Below are 17821 nucleotides of genomic sequence, written 5' to 3' on the forward strand. Positions count from 1 at the left end.
GCATAACTTAACCTTGAGACGGCTGACTCCTATCAAGTCTGGTGGTTAATGTAGGTAGAGACGGTTGATGTGTCAAGTTTGGACGAGTGCAACAGCGAGGATGAGTGCACAGGAATACACAGGAGTGCATAGGGGGCGCTAGAGGGGTGCATTGGGGGGGCCAGACGGAGGAGGCCAAAGTAAAAGGACGTTTCAGAAGCGCTGGCCCGCCCCACGCTCGAACTGCTGTCGCCCACTCATCGCGTAATTGGCGCGTCCCTCTGTTGCTCTGTTGCTCCCACACTCTTTTGCTCGTTTGCGCGACAAAATGCATAACCACGTTATTGGAGCTATCTGCTTGAACTACTGGTCATGCTTGGTCCTCTGGGACGCACCGCACCCACTTGTTTTTCAGACGTTGTATCGACGACTAAGGTAGTAACTCTATCACCGTCGTCAGAGCTTACTGCTACTCCAGGCAGTACTCGGATTCTCGGGTCTCATATAGTTGCCCTACCGTTCGGCATTCCAATCACGCCCATACCAAGGGCCTATGATCGTACTCCGCTCTGCGGATATATATTACGGTGGGGTGCCTTCGCCGACGAGACCTTGGGATGCCACGCCCGTGTGGCCTGCGTCTCAGCAAGCATGCGTCTTGACAAACTTGTTTTTGTGCTTGCGAAATCTCCTTCAAACCCCAAGTTCTCCGAGCATGACCATCCTGTCTGAAGATCCGGAAACAACTGCGACTGTTAGCATCGGCATGCTCGTATCAGTAATTTCGACACCTACTGATTGGCTCGTCGTGTGGCGAGAATCGAACATCATTTACCGCGCCTTTATGTCCCGGCAACTTGTAGAGCAATTTTCCGGAGAGCGCGTCCCATACGACAACACTGCGGTCGCCACTTCCTGCCGCAATTTTCTGGCCCTTTGAATCCCAGCAAGCCTTGAGAAGGTTCTTCTCCATACCTAGTGGCGCACCGTCATACGTTTGTAGCAAGCGTTCTTGCGGAGCGAAAGGTCTTATATCCCATTTCTTGACTGTCGAGTCATGTGAGTTTGATAGCAGGAATTGGGCATCTGGCGAGACCTCCAAGGATGTCACAGTATCAGTGTGACCTATGAGCGTGTATGCTATAGATTTCCTGCGCATATCCCAAACTTTGATGTCGTTGTCGATGCCGCCTGTGTAAAGCTCGTTGCCAGCCTCTGCCAAAGCTACCGACGTAACAGGCATTCCAACTTCGATGAAGTCAATGGCTTGCTTCTGACGAGGGTCCCAGATCTATACGCTCAGTAGTCAGCTCCAATCTAGATTGAGGGGATCTTGAACGTGAGGTTGTGCTCACCCCAATGAAGCCATCGTCTGATCCGCTCACTAAAATCTCCTCTCCTCTTCGCGTCACATCCATGCTGTTAATGACCTCTTCATGTCCTTCATGGCGACGTATGCGGGTACCTGTTTCGAGGTCCCAACTCGCAAGTGTCATATCTGCAGAGGCAGAAAAGAGGACTCTGGAATCACGCGACCATTGGAGATCAAGTACAGCTCCCTTGTGTCCGTTCAACACTCCAAAGTTCTCACAGTGGCCGTATGTATGCCATAGTACTAACGTTTGTCAGCTTTCGTGGGTGGTATCGTGAGCAAGCTGGCGCATACATATTGAGCGATCCATTGAGCCTGACGCTATATATTTGCCTGTGCCGGAAAATCTGGTAGCGAATACTTCTCCAGAATGACCTGTTCGATGTCCGTCAGATGAGGTAGACGAGGGAGGGCTAAGGCCTATTCACCATTCAGCTCCATGACCGGGGATTGCAATGAGCTTGAGCGAGAAACCTATTGGGACCGCCAATATCAGCCAAAGGTTACCTTCGAAATCTGCTTAGCCCTCCATATGGATAGCAAAGGTCATGAGAGATAGGAATGGACATACAGCCTGAATGAGCGCCCCATTTTGAGCAGATCCATTTACGAGCGAAACCGAAGAGCTTCCCAGATGTGCGTCAGATCTCTGCCGCTTGACCAACTGCGACGAGCTGAAGGATCCGCTTGCAGCGCGTTTTTCTGAGGACATTCTGTTGATAATGGAGTCGAATAACGGCGGAATTCTTGGAGTTATGGAATGATCACGTTGTCGCTACAATGTGGTCTTGTCGCAAGAGATACTTGGTGTGACCAAAGCTCGAGCTTTGATTTTCTGGTACATTCATCGAAGACGATGTGCGGCCTCAGGCAGAAGTCGTGATTGCGATGCGCTAGCTACATTGACTGAGCTTGAGCATTCGTAAAACCTGGACTTGCACGCCAAAATCTGTGCACTGCCCTGGAAGACAGCAACTTTGTACTCCATAAATATTAAACGCTCGGTCGTACCTCAAAGCTTTCGGATTCTCCAAGCATGGCTTCGGCCAAAGCTGCTCGTGTGGGTGAAGAGTAAGCACTTTAACAAACCTGATCAACAGGACATCCAGCTAATGTGCTCACCAGGGTCTGGAAGTAAGGCATACGACAATACACTCACTTCAACTCTGACATAGTCAGAACTCGTATCGACAAAGTCAATGCCGAACTCGTAACTCTTACCTACGGCACGATAGTCGCGCAACTATGCAAGGACTTCGATAGCGACTATGCCGAGGTCAATAGACAATTGGACAAGATGGGATATAACATCGGGCTGCGTTTGATTGAAGACTTTCTCGCCAAATCCAACACTGGCTCGTGCGCCAACTTCAAAGAGACGGCAGAGATGATCTCGAAGGTACCGCATAGATGTGCAAAGTGCGGCTCAAATCCCGATGCTTACAAGGTCTCAGGTTGGCTTCAAGATCTTTCTGAACATTACACCAACTATCACAAACTGGACAAGTGACAGCAAGCAGTTCTCCTTGATCTTTGAGGAGAACCCACTTGCCGACTTTGTGGAACTCCCTGATGATGGTAGGGCACAAGACGAGCTTTGGTATTCGAACATCCTATGTGGTGTCCTGAGAGGAGCACTAGAAATGGTAAGGGCTCTCGAATCGCTTTATCATGTATCCCAACTCGCTCACATAGCGCAGATTCACATGCAAGTAGAAGCACATTTTATCAGCGACGTCCTTCGTGGAAACGACACTACAGAAATGCGGATCACGCTACTTCGGTATATAGATGACGAGATGCCGCCCGACGACGAGTGAAGTATTTCTTCTCAAATACCATTGGTATAGACTATGTGAGGCATGTTTGCTGGTGAAATGGGTGCCGCACGGCGCTGGGAGCTCAGACTAGGGTTCTCCTATCTGCTCCACATGTTGCTTCCAGGCTTTAATCTTGGATTATCTGTGTGGCAGTGTCAAAATAGATTGGAGATACCATGCTCCAAGTGCCAGTTGCCTGAGAGTAGCGTGGACAGCGAGCAGCAGCCTCATGTACCCAATATATCAAGGGGACGGCTGCTGAGAGCGGTGGCAGTGTGCACAAAGGCAGGGGGAAATGCAGAATAGTGTCTGGACTTCATCCGGACAGAGGCACTTTCTAGAAACTGCTTTGCGGTAATGTTTGTGTCACGTATTTACAAGCGGCGTGAGCAAGCTCTCAAAGCCCGGAATATTATTTGCTGTAGTAGTTGACCTTACATCGAAGGACCTAAGCTTGGCGATCACGAGACTTCAAGACGTCGACCCCAAGACGCCGTATGAAGCTTTCATACAAAGAATCAAATGGTGGAGGCCACTCATCTATGATTTAATTATGCTCGTGATTACATTTAATGCTGCCTACACGGCGTAAGAGGTGAGGGCTGGGCTAGGTCATGTGACTGTTGCCTTTTGATCCACCAATCAGGGCCACTTGCACCCAGCGACGCTCGTCCTTGGCAGTTCGCTGCGCTGCACCTGCTCTTCAGAATTCCCCCATCTCCCACCAGTTCCTATTGTGAATCTATCACCAACCTCCTCCAGTCTTCATTTACCTCATCTTCGACTTCTGGCCCTCAAGCGCAGAATCCCTTGTAGATTCCTACAGCCCGTCGCGGGCCGCGGATTGTTTTCCATCGAAACCTCATCCTGCGTACCTCGCCCGCAGTCGACCGAGACCGCCTCACCTGCCCCGAGCACTACTCCACCATCGCTGACAGAACCACATCAATTTATTTACATGAGGCACACTGCTTCACTCTAAGCTAACCAGGCGCGCCCGCCGTTATTATACGACATCACTGTCGCGTATTCCGACTGTCACCTACGCGCTCTCAACATAGTACTTGACGTCGCAACGCGGGCAGAACATCTACCGGTACCGCGAGCATGAATCAACAACCCAACAATATGGCTGGCATGGGCGCCAATTCTGGAGGTCCTGTCCAAGCCGGCGCAATGAGCATGATGGGCGGTAATAATCCGCCAAGCGATACTACTCAGCTACTGAATACTTACATCTACGACTACCTTCTCAAGAACCAGCACTGGGAGCTTGCCCGAGGGTTCAACAAGACCTTCAACTTGAACATCCAAAATGGTGGAACAAAGTCGAGCCCAGGCCAGCGCAACGTGAATGGGGTTGACAGCTCTATGGATGAAGATTCCAAAGATGATGAGACGCGACCTTCTGACTTGCCCAAGCCTTTGATTCCTGGAAACACTGCCTCGGACAATTCCTTCCTCTTTGATTGGTGGTCCCAGTTCTGGGATGTTTTCGCAGCACAACGCGCAAAACCAACGAGCAATACTAGGACTGCACCTTATCTCGGATTTTCTAAAGTAAGTAGATTGACAATCCTTTCAACTGTGGTAGATCCTGACGAAATACTCTTAGCAACAAGCACAGATTCGCAATGACCGAAATGGCACTATGATGAACGTAGCAAACATGGGCGGCATGATGCGACCCGGCATGAACCCACAGCATGCTGAAATGCAGAAGCGCATGCTGGCCGCGGGAAACAGGCCGTACGTGAACACACAATTCATGTCTTACGCCACTGACGTGACGCTTACTATGACTTAGGAACAACCCGGCAATGCAAGCAATGCAGCAGGCGACACAGAAAAATATGATGAATGGCATGCAGAGAGACGCTTCCATGGGTGAACAACGTCCTTCGCCCCCTTCAAATGGTGAAAATGTACCATCCCCATCAAAACGCCCCCGAGTCGAAGGAGGCTTCAATGGCCAGGTGGGCCCCGGAGGTCGAAGCCAACCAATGCCAGGTCAACAAATGGGTGCGACATCAGGTCCCGGTGGTGGTCCAATGATGATGGCGAATGGTATGCAACAAGGCGAAATGGGACCGAATGGCTTCGGCTTCAATCCGCAAAATCAACAACAGAAGCCCATGGACGTATGTAGTAACCATTACCTGGGACAGCGGTCAATTGCTAACAGTCAGGTAGGGAATGGGTCCTAATGGACCACAACAGATGGGTGCCCAAGGGATGGAAGGTCAAGCAGATCTTTTCGCTGGAAATGCGAACGCAGGTCGTATGGCAGGTGGGGGACCTAACCAACCTGGCGGTCAAGCACCTCCCGGGAACCATGCTCTTCAGGACTACCAGATGCAATTGATGCTCCTCGAACAACAGAACAAGAAGAGATTATTGATGGCCCGTCAAGAGCAGGACAACCTGACCCAGGTTCCGCACGCAGGTGTCGGCGGACAGCCAGGATTCGGATCTCAAGCAATGTCTCCACAGGGCAGTCGCGCAGGTCCATCCCCAAATCCAGCTGATCAGATGAAACGAGCAACACCAAAGATTGGTCAGACTGGCTTGCCCGGCTCGCCGATGCCTGATGGAAACATGCAAGGCAACAGAGCGTCACCTATTCCGAACGGGGCCGGCCCTTTCGATCCCTCGCAAATGCCTCCTGGGATGCCCCCTCAATACTATGCGGGCCAGATGGGAGCCAACGGGATGAGACCTCCAAGCTCGCATCCGAATCCCAACTTCGGCAACGGTCCTATGAACCCGGCGCAGATGGAAGCTATGCGGCGTCAACAGCAAGGACAAATGCCCAATGGCATGTGGCCTGGTGCCCCTCATAACATGATGCCACAGAACCCTGGCCAGCAGCAACCACAGATGGGAACTCCACAACAGCGCTCTATGCCACCTCCACCAGCCCCGCAGGGTTCTGGCGAACAGCAACGAACGCAGCCACCTTCTCCTCAGCCAAACGCCAATGCACCCCCGACTCCGTCTCAAACCAACAAAGCTGCTCCGAAGGGTAAGAAAGAAAAACCTGAAGGCAAGAAGGTAAGTCATTTGAGGATCTACGATTGTAGTTCATATACCTAACATCGACTAGAAGAACCCACCAAAGAAGAACTCTGTTGCGGCAGGTGCAACACCGGCCTCTGACGCGGACCCTCCTCCGACTCCAACGCCTTCGACACCAATTACGCCAATGCATGCCAGTTCGTTCGCAAAGAATGGACAGCCACAAGGTGGAAATAACCCGAATCAACAACAAACTTCGCAGCCCGCCCAGCAAGTCGTTCAGCCCTCCATGGATCCCAACGCGGGGGCACCTTTTGGCACTATTGATAGCAACGATGGTGGCATGGATCTCAACTTTGGCTCTCTCGATGGTCCTGACGTTTTGGAAACGTTCGATTTCGACTCGTTCCTACACACAGAAGACAACAGCGCCTTTGCCTTTGGCGACTTCAATACCGGATTCACGACTGATGGTGTAGAAGCTGGCGACATGAACTAGACATCGTCCATCACTGCACTACAGTCGGTCACAATATCGCACTGTAGCATTCCTTCCTTCTTAGCCTGGCTCATAGGCTTGTTTCTATATTACATTTTGAGGCGTTTGTGTATATGACTCCCCCATGATCCTACATCTGAAAGTCTTGCTAGGATTGGGCGAAAGACTGGTGGAGTTCCTGGTGTTATTGGGGGGGTGGGCAGCTGAAACGGCTCGATAATCTCACGTTTCATCATGGACTTGGATATGTGCACGCGTCATTCTCATATACCTGCCCTTTTTCTTGCAAATTTTCTATGGCCTCTAATCTTCATCATTGTCTATTATATAGGATGGTCTCGCATTACGGCCGTCAATTAGGTTATTGCGCGACCTGTCCTCGATATTATTGCCAATCGCAAAAAAAACATGGCCTCAAACTCGCATCTCATCTAGACCGTCGCTACCTTGTACCGTGTAAAGCTTTCGGAGTCGATGTGAGGTTTAGCTGTGCTAGGGTTATGATGTGAATTGTCACGGTGATTGATGATGGTTCTCCAAAGATTGTACCTATTCGATCGCCACTTGGTCGTCGCCGAGAGGTGTTGCTTGACAATTTCTAGGTGGAGTCAGTATTCATTCAAATGCTATAAAATATAGATTCACCACATGACCAAGAGCACTACAGGAAATGTTTGATGTGCAGCATGTAAGTCTCCGACAGTCTGCCAGCAAACCCTTGCTAGGCATTTCTGGTTACAGCTATTTACTTCATGCCTCATCCACAACAATCCTTGATTGCCTTGCCGACTTTCAGAAATTCCTTGGCGACCTCATCCATGCTAACACTGATTGATGCCAGCTCTCCAAAGTCAGGTAGAATCCAAAGCATTCAACCATTAGACATACTGATACCTCCGTCAGTCATATCAGACGACCCTTTGACCTAGTATGACTGGGCAGGAGCATTAGATGGTAGGTTCCATCTTCAGAGATGCTCCAAATTATCCATAATTCTTGGCTGCACACCACTCTCCCTGATTCATCGATCTCACTCACGAATGTGCCGTCTTTGATCTACAACATACATTTCATGTGGTGCATTCCCACAACTCAGTTCTTGGAGAACATGGCTCCTAATTTTCGTTCTTCAGCAAGCACCATTCTCAGATCTCGGACACATTTTGCTGCATCTGAGTGATCCCGCTCGCCAAGTTCATCATCATCAACGCAGATTGCCAATGTCGCATATCCTTGGCCAAGGAGACTTAACATAAGTTGGTGAGTCTGGACCAACACAACGGGTTTCCATACAATCGAATGTTGATCATCGGCAAGTCGATTTCGTCGACTATGACGTGTCGAACATGAAAACATCTGACTTCGAGCCATTACCATGACAACACCTCACGGGTTCGTTCATACCAGTTTTATTGTTCGTTGTTCCTCGCTTTTGAACCATGGAAGACAGCCTTCGCGTGCAAGAAAATAGCCAACTCGCTCAAAAACCTCACCACCACGTCGAGACAACGCGAGGCCCCACGACGTCTGATCGGACGTGGAGACTCTCTCGATTTCATCCCTACAGCGATTTGGCGTGAAGCAACGAGCGAAGAGGAAAACCCAGTATATACCATGTTCGCTCGGAGTCGACGACACTGACGACAAGCTTGCTGTACTTGAGACATCGCTATCTCTACGTTCTGGATTCTCGCTGTCTGCGTCTAGATAAATCTCGCCGTATAAACCTTCGAGAAGATGATCATCTGGTCGAGCGAAAGGGTACCGACGTCGGATATCGGGGATGTTTGGACGCAGGTAGCCCATCAGATACAGTTCGGCGCTCGCGATGCGGGAGAAAGGGGCGTACGATAGTAACGGTCGTACCTCGCAATTGACAATCGATGCTTCTGCTTCGAACCAGTCGCATTCATCAGCTTGCCAGCTGAGTGGTCCGTCAAGCGACATCCATGACCAGGAGGGCGCGCGCCAAACTTCCGAGCGAGTGGCACCTTTCGACATCCATGTCACCTCACGCAGGAGATGACGTCGCCAGAGCCCTGCAAGACATTCGTCTTTCATCTCACTCTGCATATAAGAAACAACCCCTGACAGGGCAGGGAGCTTGTCCATTGGGTCGCTTAGAGCCCTCATGCTGTAGTCCCTGACTATGCGCTTCCAGGCTCGGAAGTGTTCCGGTAGCTTGTTTGCTTGCATGGAGGTGGAGTTTATGATTGAGTGTATCCCAGGCGCCTGGGCGCTTAATGACGGTCGCGTGAGCTTTCCTTGGTGCATCATACGGGTAGAATTCAGGCCAGCCTTTGCGCAGTAGGTGTTCCAGTCGATAGCTGGGTCGTCACACTGGTGGCCACCAAGGCACTTGAAGAAGCAACAATCACGACTGTAAATGAGCAGTCGGGGTGCAAGAAAAGTCTCTTGAAGGGTCCAAGCTCGTTCATACAGTGGTTCGCAGCCTTGCGAGGAGTCTTTGTGCCAAAGTTGGACGGAACCATCTTCACGAATTCGATCGCGGCCAACAGAATCCGGGTTCAAGCAGAACACCGGAAGGGTGATGACACTAGAATGTGCATCTCGTATATTCAGAAAGCTCTCTGCTGAGCTAGATGCACATGCTGCAACGATCGTCAAGTAAGCGTTCTGATAGATTTGTTGCATATTGGCCATCTCTGTCTCCTTGTCCGCTATCGAATCCTGAATGATGCAGAGACGATCAATCCACAGATATCGTAGTCCGAGGTTCCTTGCAGTCAGCACGCCATCGCGAAGACTTGGTGGTAACTCTGAAATCGAAAATCCATGTAGATGTTTGGTCCATGTGTGCCGCGTAGTAGTGATGGGTTCAGGCGAGACCTTACCCCAGGCATAACTCATCGCCGCATAGTGACCTCTGGCACCTTCAGAGGCCATAAGATATAGCTGATCAGGAGCATCACCAATTACAACAACACGAGTTGGTAACAAAGGCCCCAGTCGCTGTGCTTCAATGCAACCATTGTGGTTCCTGTTGCAGTGTGCTATCCATGATCGGATCCGTGGGAATGAAGCTCTCATACCACTCACCGATGGGCTTTTGACAGTCGAGACTTGTCGAGAAAGAGGATTGTCTGATACATAGGTAAGGACTATGCTGATAGACAACTTGTACGAGTTTGGTGAACGTACCTGGATCAGTAGCCATGCTAAGCACTAATTCTCCTCCAAAGACATTATCGTGTATAGTGATTCTTAAGGCTCGTGGTAGAGACGCACCAGAAGTCTGACTCAGGCGAAACGCAAATAAAATCTCCTCGTCCGGTGCTTCTTGTAGGCCAACAAGGTATGAACGGCGTGAACGGCCAAAGATAGGTGTCGATTCCATCACTCTCATATCGTGGCGCTGAAGAAGCAGACAAAGTAGGCACCCTTGGTCTGCAGTTTTTGCCAGTGACCATCGCCTTCGTCTATAAAGCACTGGCTCATAATCACTCTCTGCATCATCAGAAGTCCAGAATGTAGCCGTGTTGGTGAATATGTTTGCGCAGTATGCACAGGGAGATGTCATTGTGCTAAATGCACCGAGTAATAGAGTTCCTACGTCGCTACGACACTTCAAAGTCCCACGAGGGCCGATCCGAGGTAGATGTGCATTTGGCAGCTGTCAAACTTGTCATGACTTGGGACCCTTTTCTCATAGCAACTAACGAGCTGGAGCGGAGTCGAGGCGCGGCCCCGATGATGCGTGAGTGGTTACACCATCTTCTCCCGTTACGAGGCTGACAGGGCCGAGAGCTAGACAATAAGTGAGTGTCGAAGGAAACACATGCCCGATGGTTCATGGTGCGGTCAGATTGTAAACAGCATCCATGCAGTGACCGCTAGGTAGTCAAGTGGCGTTTGATTTCTCGGGGACCGTCGAGGACAGGCCAATTAGCGACCTTCCCCGGGTCACTTCTTTGTATCTATGTAATTGAGTGTCGAGGGCATTGATGTCACTACAAACTACAAGTTGTCTAGATCAGATGTGGCAACAAGTCAGTTTCCCTTTACACATGTGTTTTGGAGTCAACTGCTAAATTCATCCGAGTCGACGTCATCACCACCTGCACCTTTTGATTGACTCTTCTTACGCTTTCTGGCTTCGACCTTTGTGCTGATTTTACCGACACCCTTGGCTAATTTTGCTCCCGGTCTCCTGGCTTCCACGCCTCTTTTTTTAAGCGACTTCTTCTCGTTTTTGCTGGGCGTGGGTAGACTATCGAACAGCCATTGTTGGCTCTTTATATCGCCAACTAGATCTTCACTAGGGACACCTTCCTTTCCGCGCAATTTTTCTGCGGCTGCAATCACGTTCGTGATGCTTTTCATATGCGGCACATCCTCTTTAGCCCAAAGCGTCACTGCTATACCCCCGTCACGACCAGCACGACCAGTGCGTCCGACACGGTGCACATAGGTCGCAGCACTGGCAGGAGCATCATAATTGACCACGCCATTTAAGCCCTTGAAGTCAACACCCCGAGCAAGCAGGTCCGTTGTGACAAGCACCCATACCTCACCCTTGCGAAATCGAGCTAGTGTATTTGCGCGTATGGTTTCGGAAAGGCTGGAGTGCAGTACAGCGATCCGTGCGGAACCACCTGCTTCAGGAGGTATATCATATTGAAGTTCCGCGTGAAGCGCAAGTGCACGGGGAATCGTCTGGGTGAAGATAAGGAACGGCGGACGTAATGCAGAGTCGGTCGACGAGGTAGGCCGAAGAAGTTGACGGACGGCCAACAACTTTCCGGGTTCCGTAGCACAGTATACGAGTTTGTGAGTTATGTTGGGCACGGCAGTATCTTTCAATCCTATGACCAGACGGACAATAGGAGCTCGTCGAGGTCTGCTTGAGCCCATCGAAGTCTGCTTCATTGACAGTTCGACTGCCTTTCTTTGCGAAGTGATTGTAGACACTACAAGCGACTCGACATTTGAACCCATCGTTGCTGACCAGAGGCTGACACGAAGAGATGGAGAAGTACAGCTCTTCCAGATCGATAGTGTCTGTTCTCGAAACAAAGGGTCTAGGAGGACGTCAGCCTCATCGAGGATAAGATACCTTGCACCGCGAAGGGGCAGCGTAGTCCCAGTAGTATCAGTCAATGCATTCACCAAGGCCAGCGGTGTCGATACAAGGATATCGGCCTTGACCAGTTGTCCCCTTTTTCTCGTTTTTGCAGGCCCTGTAGTCTCATTAGGCTCCACTACACTACTATCACTATCATCATCGGATGTGCGGTCGTCACTTGTAGTTGCGGGCTCGGTTCGTTCGACAACCTCCATGCCTTTGCGCATAAGCGCAAACTTGACTTTGGTTCCCTGGCTGAGCTTTCTGCCTTCGTTCACAATTTGTGAAGCCAGTTCCTTTGTAGGCGCGACCACAATAGCTCTGGGCGTGACATCATCCCCGTCGGCAAGGGTTTCATCGTTCGAAGATGCCTTGAGCTTTGCAATTGAATCAACTACAGGTATGAGGAATGCAAGGGTTTTACCACTGCCTGTTGGGGCCACCGCGAGGAGATTGGGCGTTTCCCAGACAGAATCTTCCAGATCGGTCGAGGAGCTCAGGAGGAGAGGCAAAGAGCCGAGCTGAACCTCTGTAGGTATGGTGTACGCTTGCTGCCTGATATTTCTCACAATGCGCCCGTGTACGCCATAACGTGTCCGCAAATGCTCAAAATCCTGCAACGGCTGGGGATATATTTCTGTTTTCTTCTTCACAGGCGCCTCCTCAGCGTTGCTACGCTTCTTTTTCTTGCTATGTTTCTCGCGCTTTTTGGTGACAAGGTCTGCCTGCAGATTTTCCAACACGGTTATCTTAATTTTGTGGGTGCGCAGGATCTTTTTGCATTCTTCCTCACCCAATACTGGCTTGTCTGTACCAACTCCATCGGTAGTCTCCTGGATTTTGTCTGTAGAGAATTTGGTCTCTTTCTTAGACTTTCCTGCTCCGCCTTGCCTGTTTCTGCCGTCACCGTCGCCTTTTGCTGCTGCCTGCAGCGGTTCGGCGAAGAAATTTAGCTCCTGCGGAAGATCACCGTCGCCGTTTTCTGCCTTTCTCTTTTTGCGAGGTGGCTCGGATTCGTCACATTTTGGCGCATGGCTCGCGAAGAGTTGCGGGTTGTTCGTCTGGCCGCTTGATGGGGTTTTCGAGGCACTAGTTTGATGGGAATTTGCTTTCGAATATTTTGTGGATCGCGTGAGGAGCTTAAGGACGTCCATGAGGCCGGGTACACGCCCTATGTCCTCATAGAGTGTTTATTGTGATGGTGCAGAACCTAGACAAGCCTGAGCAGATCCAGGTAAGAAATGCTCAAAAAATCCGAACTATAGAATAGACGCTAATAGCCCGGCGTTAGCGGACAAACCTTGTCCCTCAGTACCACATGTTGAGAGTGCATATCATAACAGTTTTAGCTCATTCATAGTCAGTGTTTGCACATTCTCTGTAATAACTATGTATTTGATAAACTTCCTACATGTACAGTGACACAGGGGGATCTAAGAGGCTGTATGTACGATGCATACAGACACGAGCGCACTGAGAGAACAGAACAAAAAGTCCGGGATGTACAGGGTCTCTGTCCATTGCCCTCGAGTAAGGTGTATCCATCTCATTTTTACGACAATGATCCGCTCTCATGCGTGCATGTCTGTGTATCTAATGGCCCTCGCCATGTTTCCCGCCCCTGTAGCCGACGAGTTTCATTCTTCCAATTATCTCGCCAATAGTAAAGAAGCCTATTACCTCCGCTGCAATTACACCCGCTGAGGCGTACTGTGCGTGACTCATGCTCCTGATCTGACCAAGTATGTTGCTAGGTTGGAAAGATTGTGCGCTGGGTGCAGCGTTCTTGATCGATCCGCCGCGGATACTGTTGATGGCATTTTGGTAATATGACTGGAATGTCTGCAATGATCTTGGGAAACAATGGTCAGTACAAGTGAGTGGGCGAAGAGTCGCAGAACTTACGGTGGGTTCATGCTCCTTTGCTCAAACATGATCTTCCCAAGCTCCAGTCCGACTCTTCCATAGTAAACTACGCGAGGTATCAAGGCTAGCAATTGTTAGTAAGTAGCTTTGTCGCCTGATTTTGCTAGGTAGTAAGTATGGCGGGTCTGATTGATGATGCGGTTGACTCATACTGCCAATAGGAGATGTGCGACTTACAAGATACAAAGCCAATTGTTCCACTGGTCTTTGCCACTGCGGCATCAGCTGCACTGCTAGCCTGGCTCACTACATTCGAAGCGGAAGATTGGACTTTGGACAAGCCCTCCGAGGCCTTGCTCTTTACTTCAGCGCCCTTCTCTTTGACAGCATTGGCCGCATTGCCGGCAGCTTCGGAGGTTGAGGACGCATTGCGCAAGGCAGGGCGACGGATCACAAAACGTGATTGTCTCAGCACTGCGCGAGATGCGTGCAGTGGCATTTTAGAGGAGAGGGGATGGTGTGGGTTGAGGTGGTCGATGGTATTGGATGTTGTGAGCTCCTTGTCGGAAGTGTTCAGAATTCTGAGATGCGAGCTTTACTCTTGGCATTCTCGGGCATTTCCGGCCCGACCAGACAACCTCAGATGTCTCTGTCATTGTGTCGCACACATACAACACAGAAACATGCTTTGCCGTCATTATCGAAACACCATTAAATACTCAATTCAATCCAGCCAAATCTATATTCAGAGTTGAATGGTCAGACTCATCGTGTATCTCCACCATTGGCTTCTCCGAGACCTCGCTGACCTCGAATGTCCGCCTGGAACTTAGAAACCCCTTGTCGTCTTAATATAACATTCGGATCCATCAATGATTAATGATTCGGTCGTAGCAATCATGCTCAAGGATGAATTTAGCGGACGCTATCGAATCGATGTGTTCTCGGACCGACCTAGCATCTTCAAAAGCAATCTCTTAGCTTAGGGTGTCCGCCACCTCCTATCACTATAGACAGGGCATCTAGGCCATGGACGCATGGGTATGCTGCGTTCATTTAACGCACGACCACGAGTGTTGGATTCATCACCAAATCTCACTAATACAGCCACAAGTATAAGGAAACTAGCGAAGGCGTTTTCTGTATAACCCTACTTCGAAAGTTCTGGTCATGGGGCTCTGACTGGTGAATTATGTCATGTTCAGTCTGTGGAAAATGCTCACTGCAATGTGGCTTATAACTGTTTAGGAGAAGATTCTCAAGATGCACTGCATACTGCGACAAGATTCACACTCACCAAGCAAGCACGTTTTCTCGTGGTCATAGCCACCTGTGTAACACGGAGGCGATACCTTTGCTACCACTCAATGTTCGAATAACTGAAAGTTTCTTTAGTCTTCTGCATCACTATTTAAGCACCATCGACCATATTACACCGGTAGTTCACGGATCCCCACTGTGTCCCTCTACGTCGGAGACCCAAGAAATGCTCCCATAGTGAAATGGTTCGCCGAGAAGAAACTGTGCCTCAGACGCACATAGAATACCTTTTAGTCACTTGCAGATTACACGCGAGCGATTGGGGGCCCGGAATATGCTTCTTTCATTCGACGATCCTCCAGATGCGACCACTACTAGCATGGCGCACACGCCGGTAACCTCTATTCGCACATTCCAAAAACAACTTTTATGTGCACGCGGCATTCGCGGGAGTACTGCCCCATACCACCATCAATAGCAAACAGCGTATGCGGCGACTCGCAGTAGTGCCGCACTAAGACGTATGCACCGATGGTGGAATGCGCCCCTATACGAGAGTGATCCCTCTCAATTACATCGCATCGCGTCTGTAGGCAGGTGTTTGAGAGAATTCTAAGAAGAAGAATTTTCTGGTCGTGGAATTGAGGCCGCTGGTGCCGCCTGCTGAAGTGACTCGGGACGATCTCCGCCTGTGCGATGTGACCGTGTTGTGAAGGACTGTATTGTAATGATGCCTGTTGATGCCTTTTCGGAATAGTCTATATAGACGAGTGGGCACTGACAGCGCTCTTCCTGGCTGCTGCTAACTCGAGATGGTAATATGGTACGCGGTGTCATCGGCTTTTTTTGCTGTTCTGTTCTTTCCCCTCGTGAAACATGACGACTAGAGCAGTCAGCAGCTAGTATAGGTTTGGTCAACGAGTCGCTGTGCGCTTGATAGGCGAAAATCTTACACACCACCGACATTGCTACGCGCCGGAGTTTAGTCCACTCTGAGAATATGACTCGCCACCGGCAGCTGGGTTGCAGGAAGGAGACGTCAAGATTCTGAGAAATCATCTTTTGTCCGAGAGATAGGGTACAGAGATTGTAGAACCATGTTGACGTTTAGAGCACGTACAGAAAATGTGAGCAGTGTGCCATTGAACAGAGTCAAAACTCTGCTCAGGGGTAGAGTGGAGGGTTGTCAAGGTATACATCAATGGAGAGAATGACCACAATTTCCCACAAGCGAAGTCATTGTTTTTCAATATCACACATAGATGTTGCTACTACGCCAAGGAGATAGAGTCTCAAGGAACGACGATCAGGAGGTAGCACAACTTAGGGAACTTTTAGATCAAAGGTTCCAGTATTTCGACTGCAAGATCTGGATGGGGCGGATCTGTGGAGAACAGCACTTCACCAGGCAGCTTTGAACTACGTGTCTAGTCACACGTAGTCGAAGATCCTCATGCGCGACAAAGCCCTCCGTTCCCTTTCGAGGATTCCATGCATAGGTCTCTTGATGTTGCACTCCGCCGATTGTCAGTCACCAACACTCCAATTGTCATATTGGCAATGCGTCTCTGTACAGCGTAGTTGGGTCGACCCAGTAGCGGACAGGATTAAGATTGGCGAAGAGCGGTTTGTGACATCGGTCCACATGTCTGCTTTGCGCGAAATGAGCAACCAATAATGCCGGCACTTGCGAACATGACTTCAGCGAGACTTTTCCCTTCGAAGTGACATATCTCGTGTCGGGCGATCGTCGATGGGCCCAGAAAAGGCGCTGTGAGAAGCTGCCTCCTACGACGTAAGTAAATGATAGTCGCTACTAGAATGACAGCGGGAATGACAGCATTCAAGCGCCACTCAACTTAGGAACGGTAAGGTGACTAAATATATGGACGGATTCGAGAGTCATGTACACTCCATGCACTGTGCACGTTCCCAGGTTAGGTCTTGAACCGAGCGGCCTTGGAAGTTCTGAACAGTGACCTGCTCACCACCGTGGCACCACCCTCACCCTGTAGATCACCAGAAGGCGTTGAGCTGCTATGCATCGGCAGCGGGACGGAGGGGTTCCCCCCGTAGAGCCCTGTCCCAGTCAAAGGCCGCATGCATGACATAATTAGGAGTTCGTTGAATAGTGTAGATGTGCTCGTGGAAGAGTTAGGATAAATTGTTGTTGACATAATTGAGCATACGTTGGGAGTGTCCAGGGTTCCACATGGAGATGGAGAAAATGTCGACTGACCCCCGGTCAACTCGGGCAGGTCAAGGAACTTTAGGATATTCAAGGAAGAGACGGTGGTGACCATTGTCGAGGACAGGAAGCAGACGCAGACGCACACACTTACTACTCGATCAGCCACGATCGACGATATTGGAAGCGAAAGCGATGGATGCAGGCTTTAACTTGTTTTGCAGAACGATGGCTTGCACTTTGCACTAGATGTGGTAGTCTCTGCTCGCACGCAGCACCAACACACCACCAGCCTGTGTACTGCTCCGCTCTGCTACGGCAGCTATCTGCTTATGGCTTTGAAAGGTGCACTTGGTGGCGTCGCAGATGATGCAAGACAATACAATGCAGGCCTCATAGAGGGCAGGATAATGTCGTTTCGTACCCGGGTCCAGCATCAGTAGAGGCAGATGGTGTAGTAAAATGACCGTCAGTCAAAGTGATCTATCTCATTTTCAATCTTGCCCAGTGACCGACCAGTGGAAGAAGGGGCGGCACGGAGGAAAGATAAAAGATGATTTATATGTAAGGGTGTTGTGCTTGTTTACCCTCGTCTTCCAACCCTAGCTTGCCTTGCACTTCATGCTTAATGGTCAACCACATACACAAGTCGACATCGAACTCACATTTTTGCTGCATTTACAACATGCCGACATCATGCGGTATTGTTAACCGATGGATGCGCACGCTGATG

General features: G+C 50.0%; 6 protein-coding genes across 6 annotated transcripts; 2 read left to right on the forward strand and 4 right to left on the reverse strand.

Annotated features, from left to right (window-relative positions):
• Nucleotides 1-672: 672 nt before the first annotated feature.
• EJ05DRAFT_445446 (putative U5 snRNP complex subunit) lies at nt 673-2063 on the reverse strand (the record flags this gene model as incomplete). The annotated part of the gene is made up of 6 exons (XM_033742179.1): nt 673-725; nt 775-1270; nt 1335-1594; nt 1646-1726; nt 1780-1825; nt 1923-2063. The coding sequence occupies 6 exons, from the start codon at nt 2061-2063 to the stop codon at nt 673-675; spliced, it is 1077 nt and encodes a 358-aa protein (XP_033595614.1).
• A 162-nt stretch (nt 2064-2225) lies between these two features.
• Nucleotides 2226-3395, forward strand: EJ05DRAFT_227235 (BET3 family protein). The gene is made up of 5 exons (XM_033739950.1): nt 2226-2422; nt 2477-2485; nt 2531-2750; nt 2806-2997; nt 3052-3395. Exons 1-5 carry the CDS (start codon nt 2388-2390, stop codon nt 3169-3171), a joined length of 576 nt encoding a protein of 191 aa, XP_033595615.1. The 5' UTR covers nt 2226-2387; the 3' UTR covers nt 3172-3395.
• Nucleotides 3396-4299: 904 nt separating this feature from the next.
• On the forward strand, nt 4300-6688 carry EJ05DRAFT_490377 (uncharacterized protein; the record flags this gene model as incomplete). The annotated part of the gene is made up of 5 exons (XM_033745871.1): nt 4300-4731; nt 4787-4920; nt 4979-5312; nt 5365-6225; nt 6278-6688. The coding sequence occupies 5 exons, from the start codon at nt 4300-4302 to the stop codon at nt 6686-6688; spliced, it is 2172 nt and encodes a 723-aa protein (XP_033595616.1).
• Nucleotides 6689-8611: 1923 nt separating this feature from the next.
• Nucleotides 8612-9739, reverse strand: EJ05DRAFT_445429 (HET-domain-containing protein; the record flags this gene model as incomplete). Its single annotated transcript, XM_033742178.1, has 1 exon — nt 8612-9739. A coding segment is annotated over one exon (1128 nt), but the record flags the coding sequence as incomplete, so codon positions are not given.
• A 990-nt stretch (nt 9740-10729) lies between these two features.
• EJ05DRAFT_542174 (P-loop containing nucleoside triphosphate hydrolase protein) lies at nt 10730-12928 on the reverse strand (the record flags this gene model as incomplete). The annotated part of the gene is made up of 1 exon (XM_033749706.1): nt 10730-12928. The coding sequence occupies one exon, from the start codon at nt 12926-12928 to the stop codon at nt 10730-10732; it is 2199 nt and encodes a 732-aa protein (XP_033595618.1).
• A 194-nt stretch (nt 12929-13122) lies between these two features.
• On the reverse strand, nt 13123-14173 carry EJ05DRAFT_542175 (mitochondrial F1F0-ATP synthase-like protein g subunit). The gene is made up of 3 exons (XM_033749707.1): nt 13878-14173; nt 13680-13764; nt 13123-13626 (listed from the first exon to the last, which is right to left on the reverse strand). Exons 1-3 carry the CDS (start codon nt 14137-14139, stop codon nt 13368-13370), a joined length of 606 nt encoding a protein of 201 aa, XP_033595619.1. The 5' UTR covers nt 14140-14173; the 3' UTR covers nt 13123-13367.
• Between the last annotated feature and the right edge of the window lie 3648 nt (nt 14174-17821).

This window comes from Pseudovirgaria hyperparasitica (genome assembly GCF_010093815.1).
Source record: "Pseudovirgaria hyperparasitica strain CBS 121739 unplaced genomic scaffold EJ05scaffold_22, whole genome shotgun sequence".
Lineage (NCBI taxonomy): Eukaryota > Fungi > Ascomycota > Dothideomycetes > Acrospermales > Acrospermaceae > Pseudovirgaria > Pseudovirgaria hyperparasitica.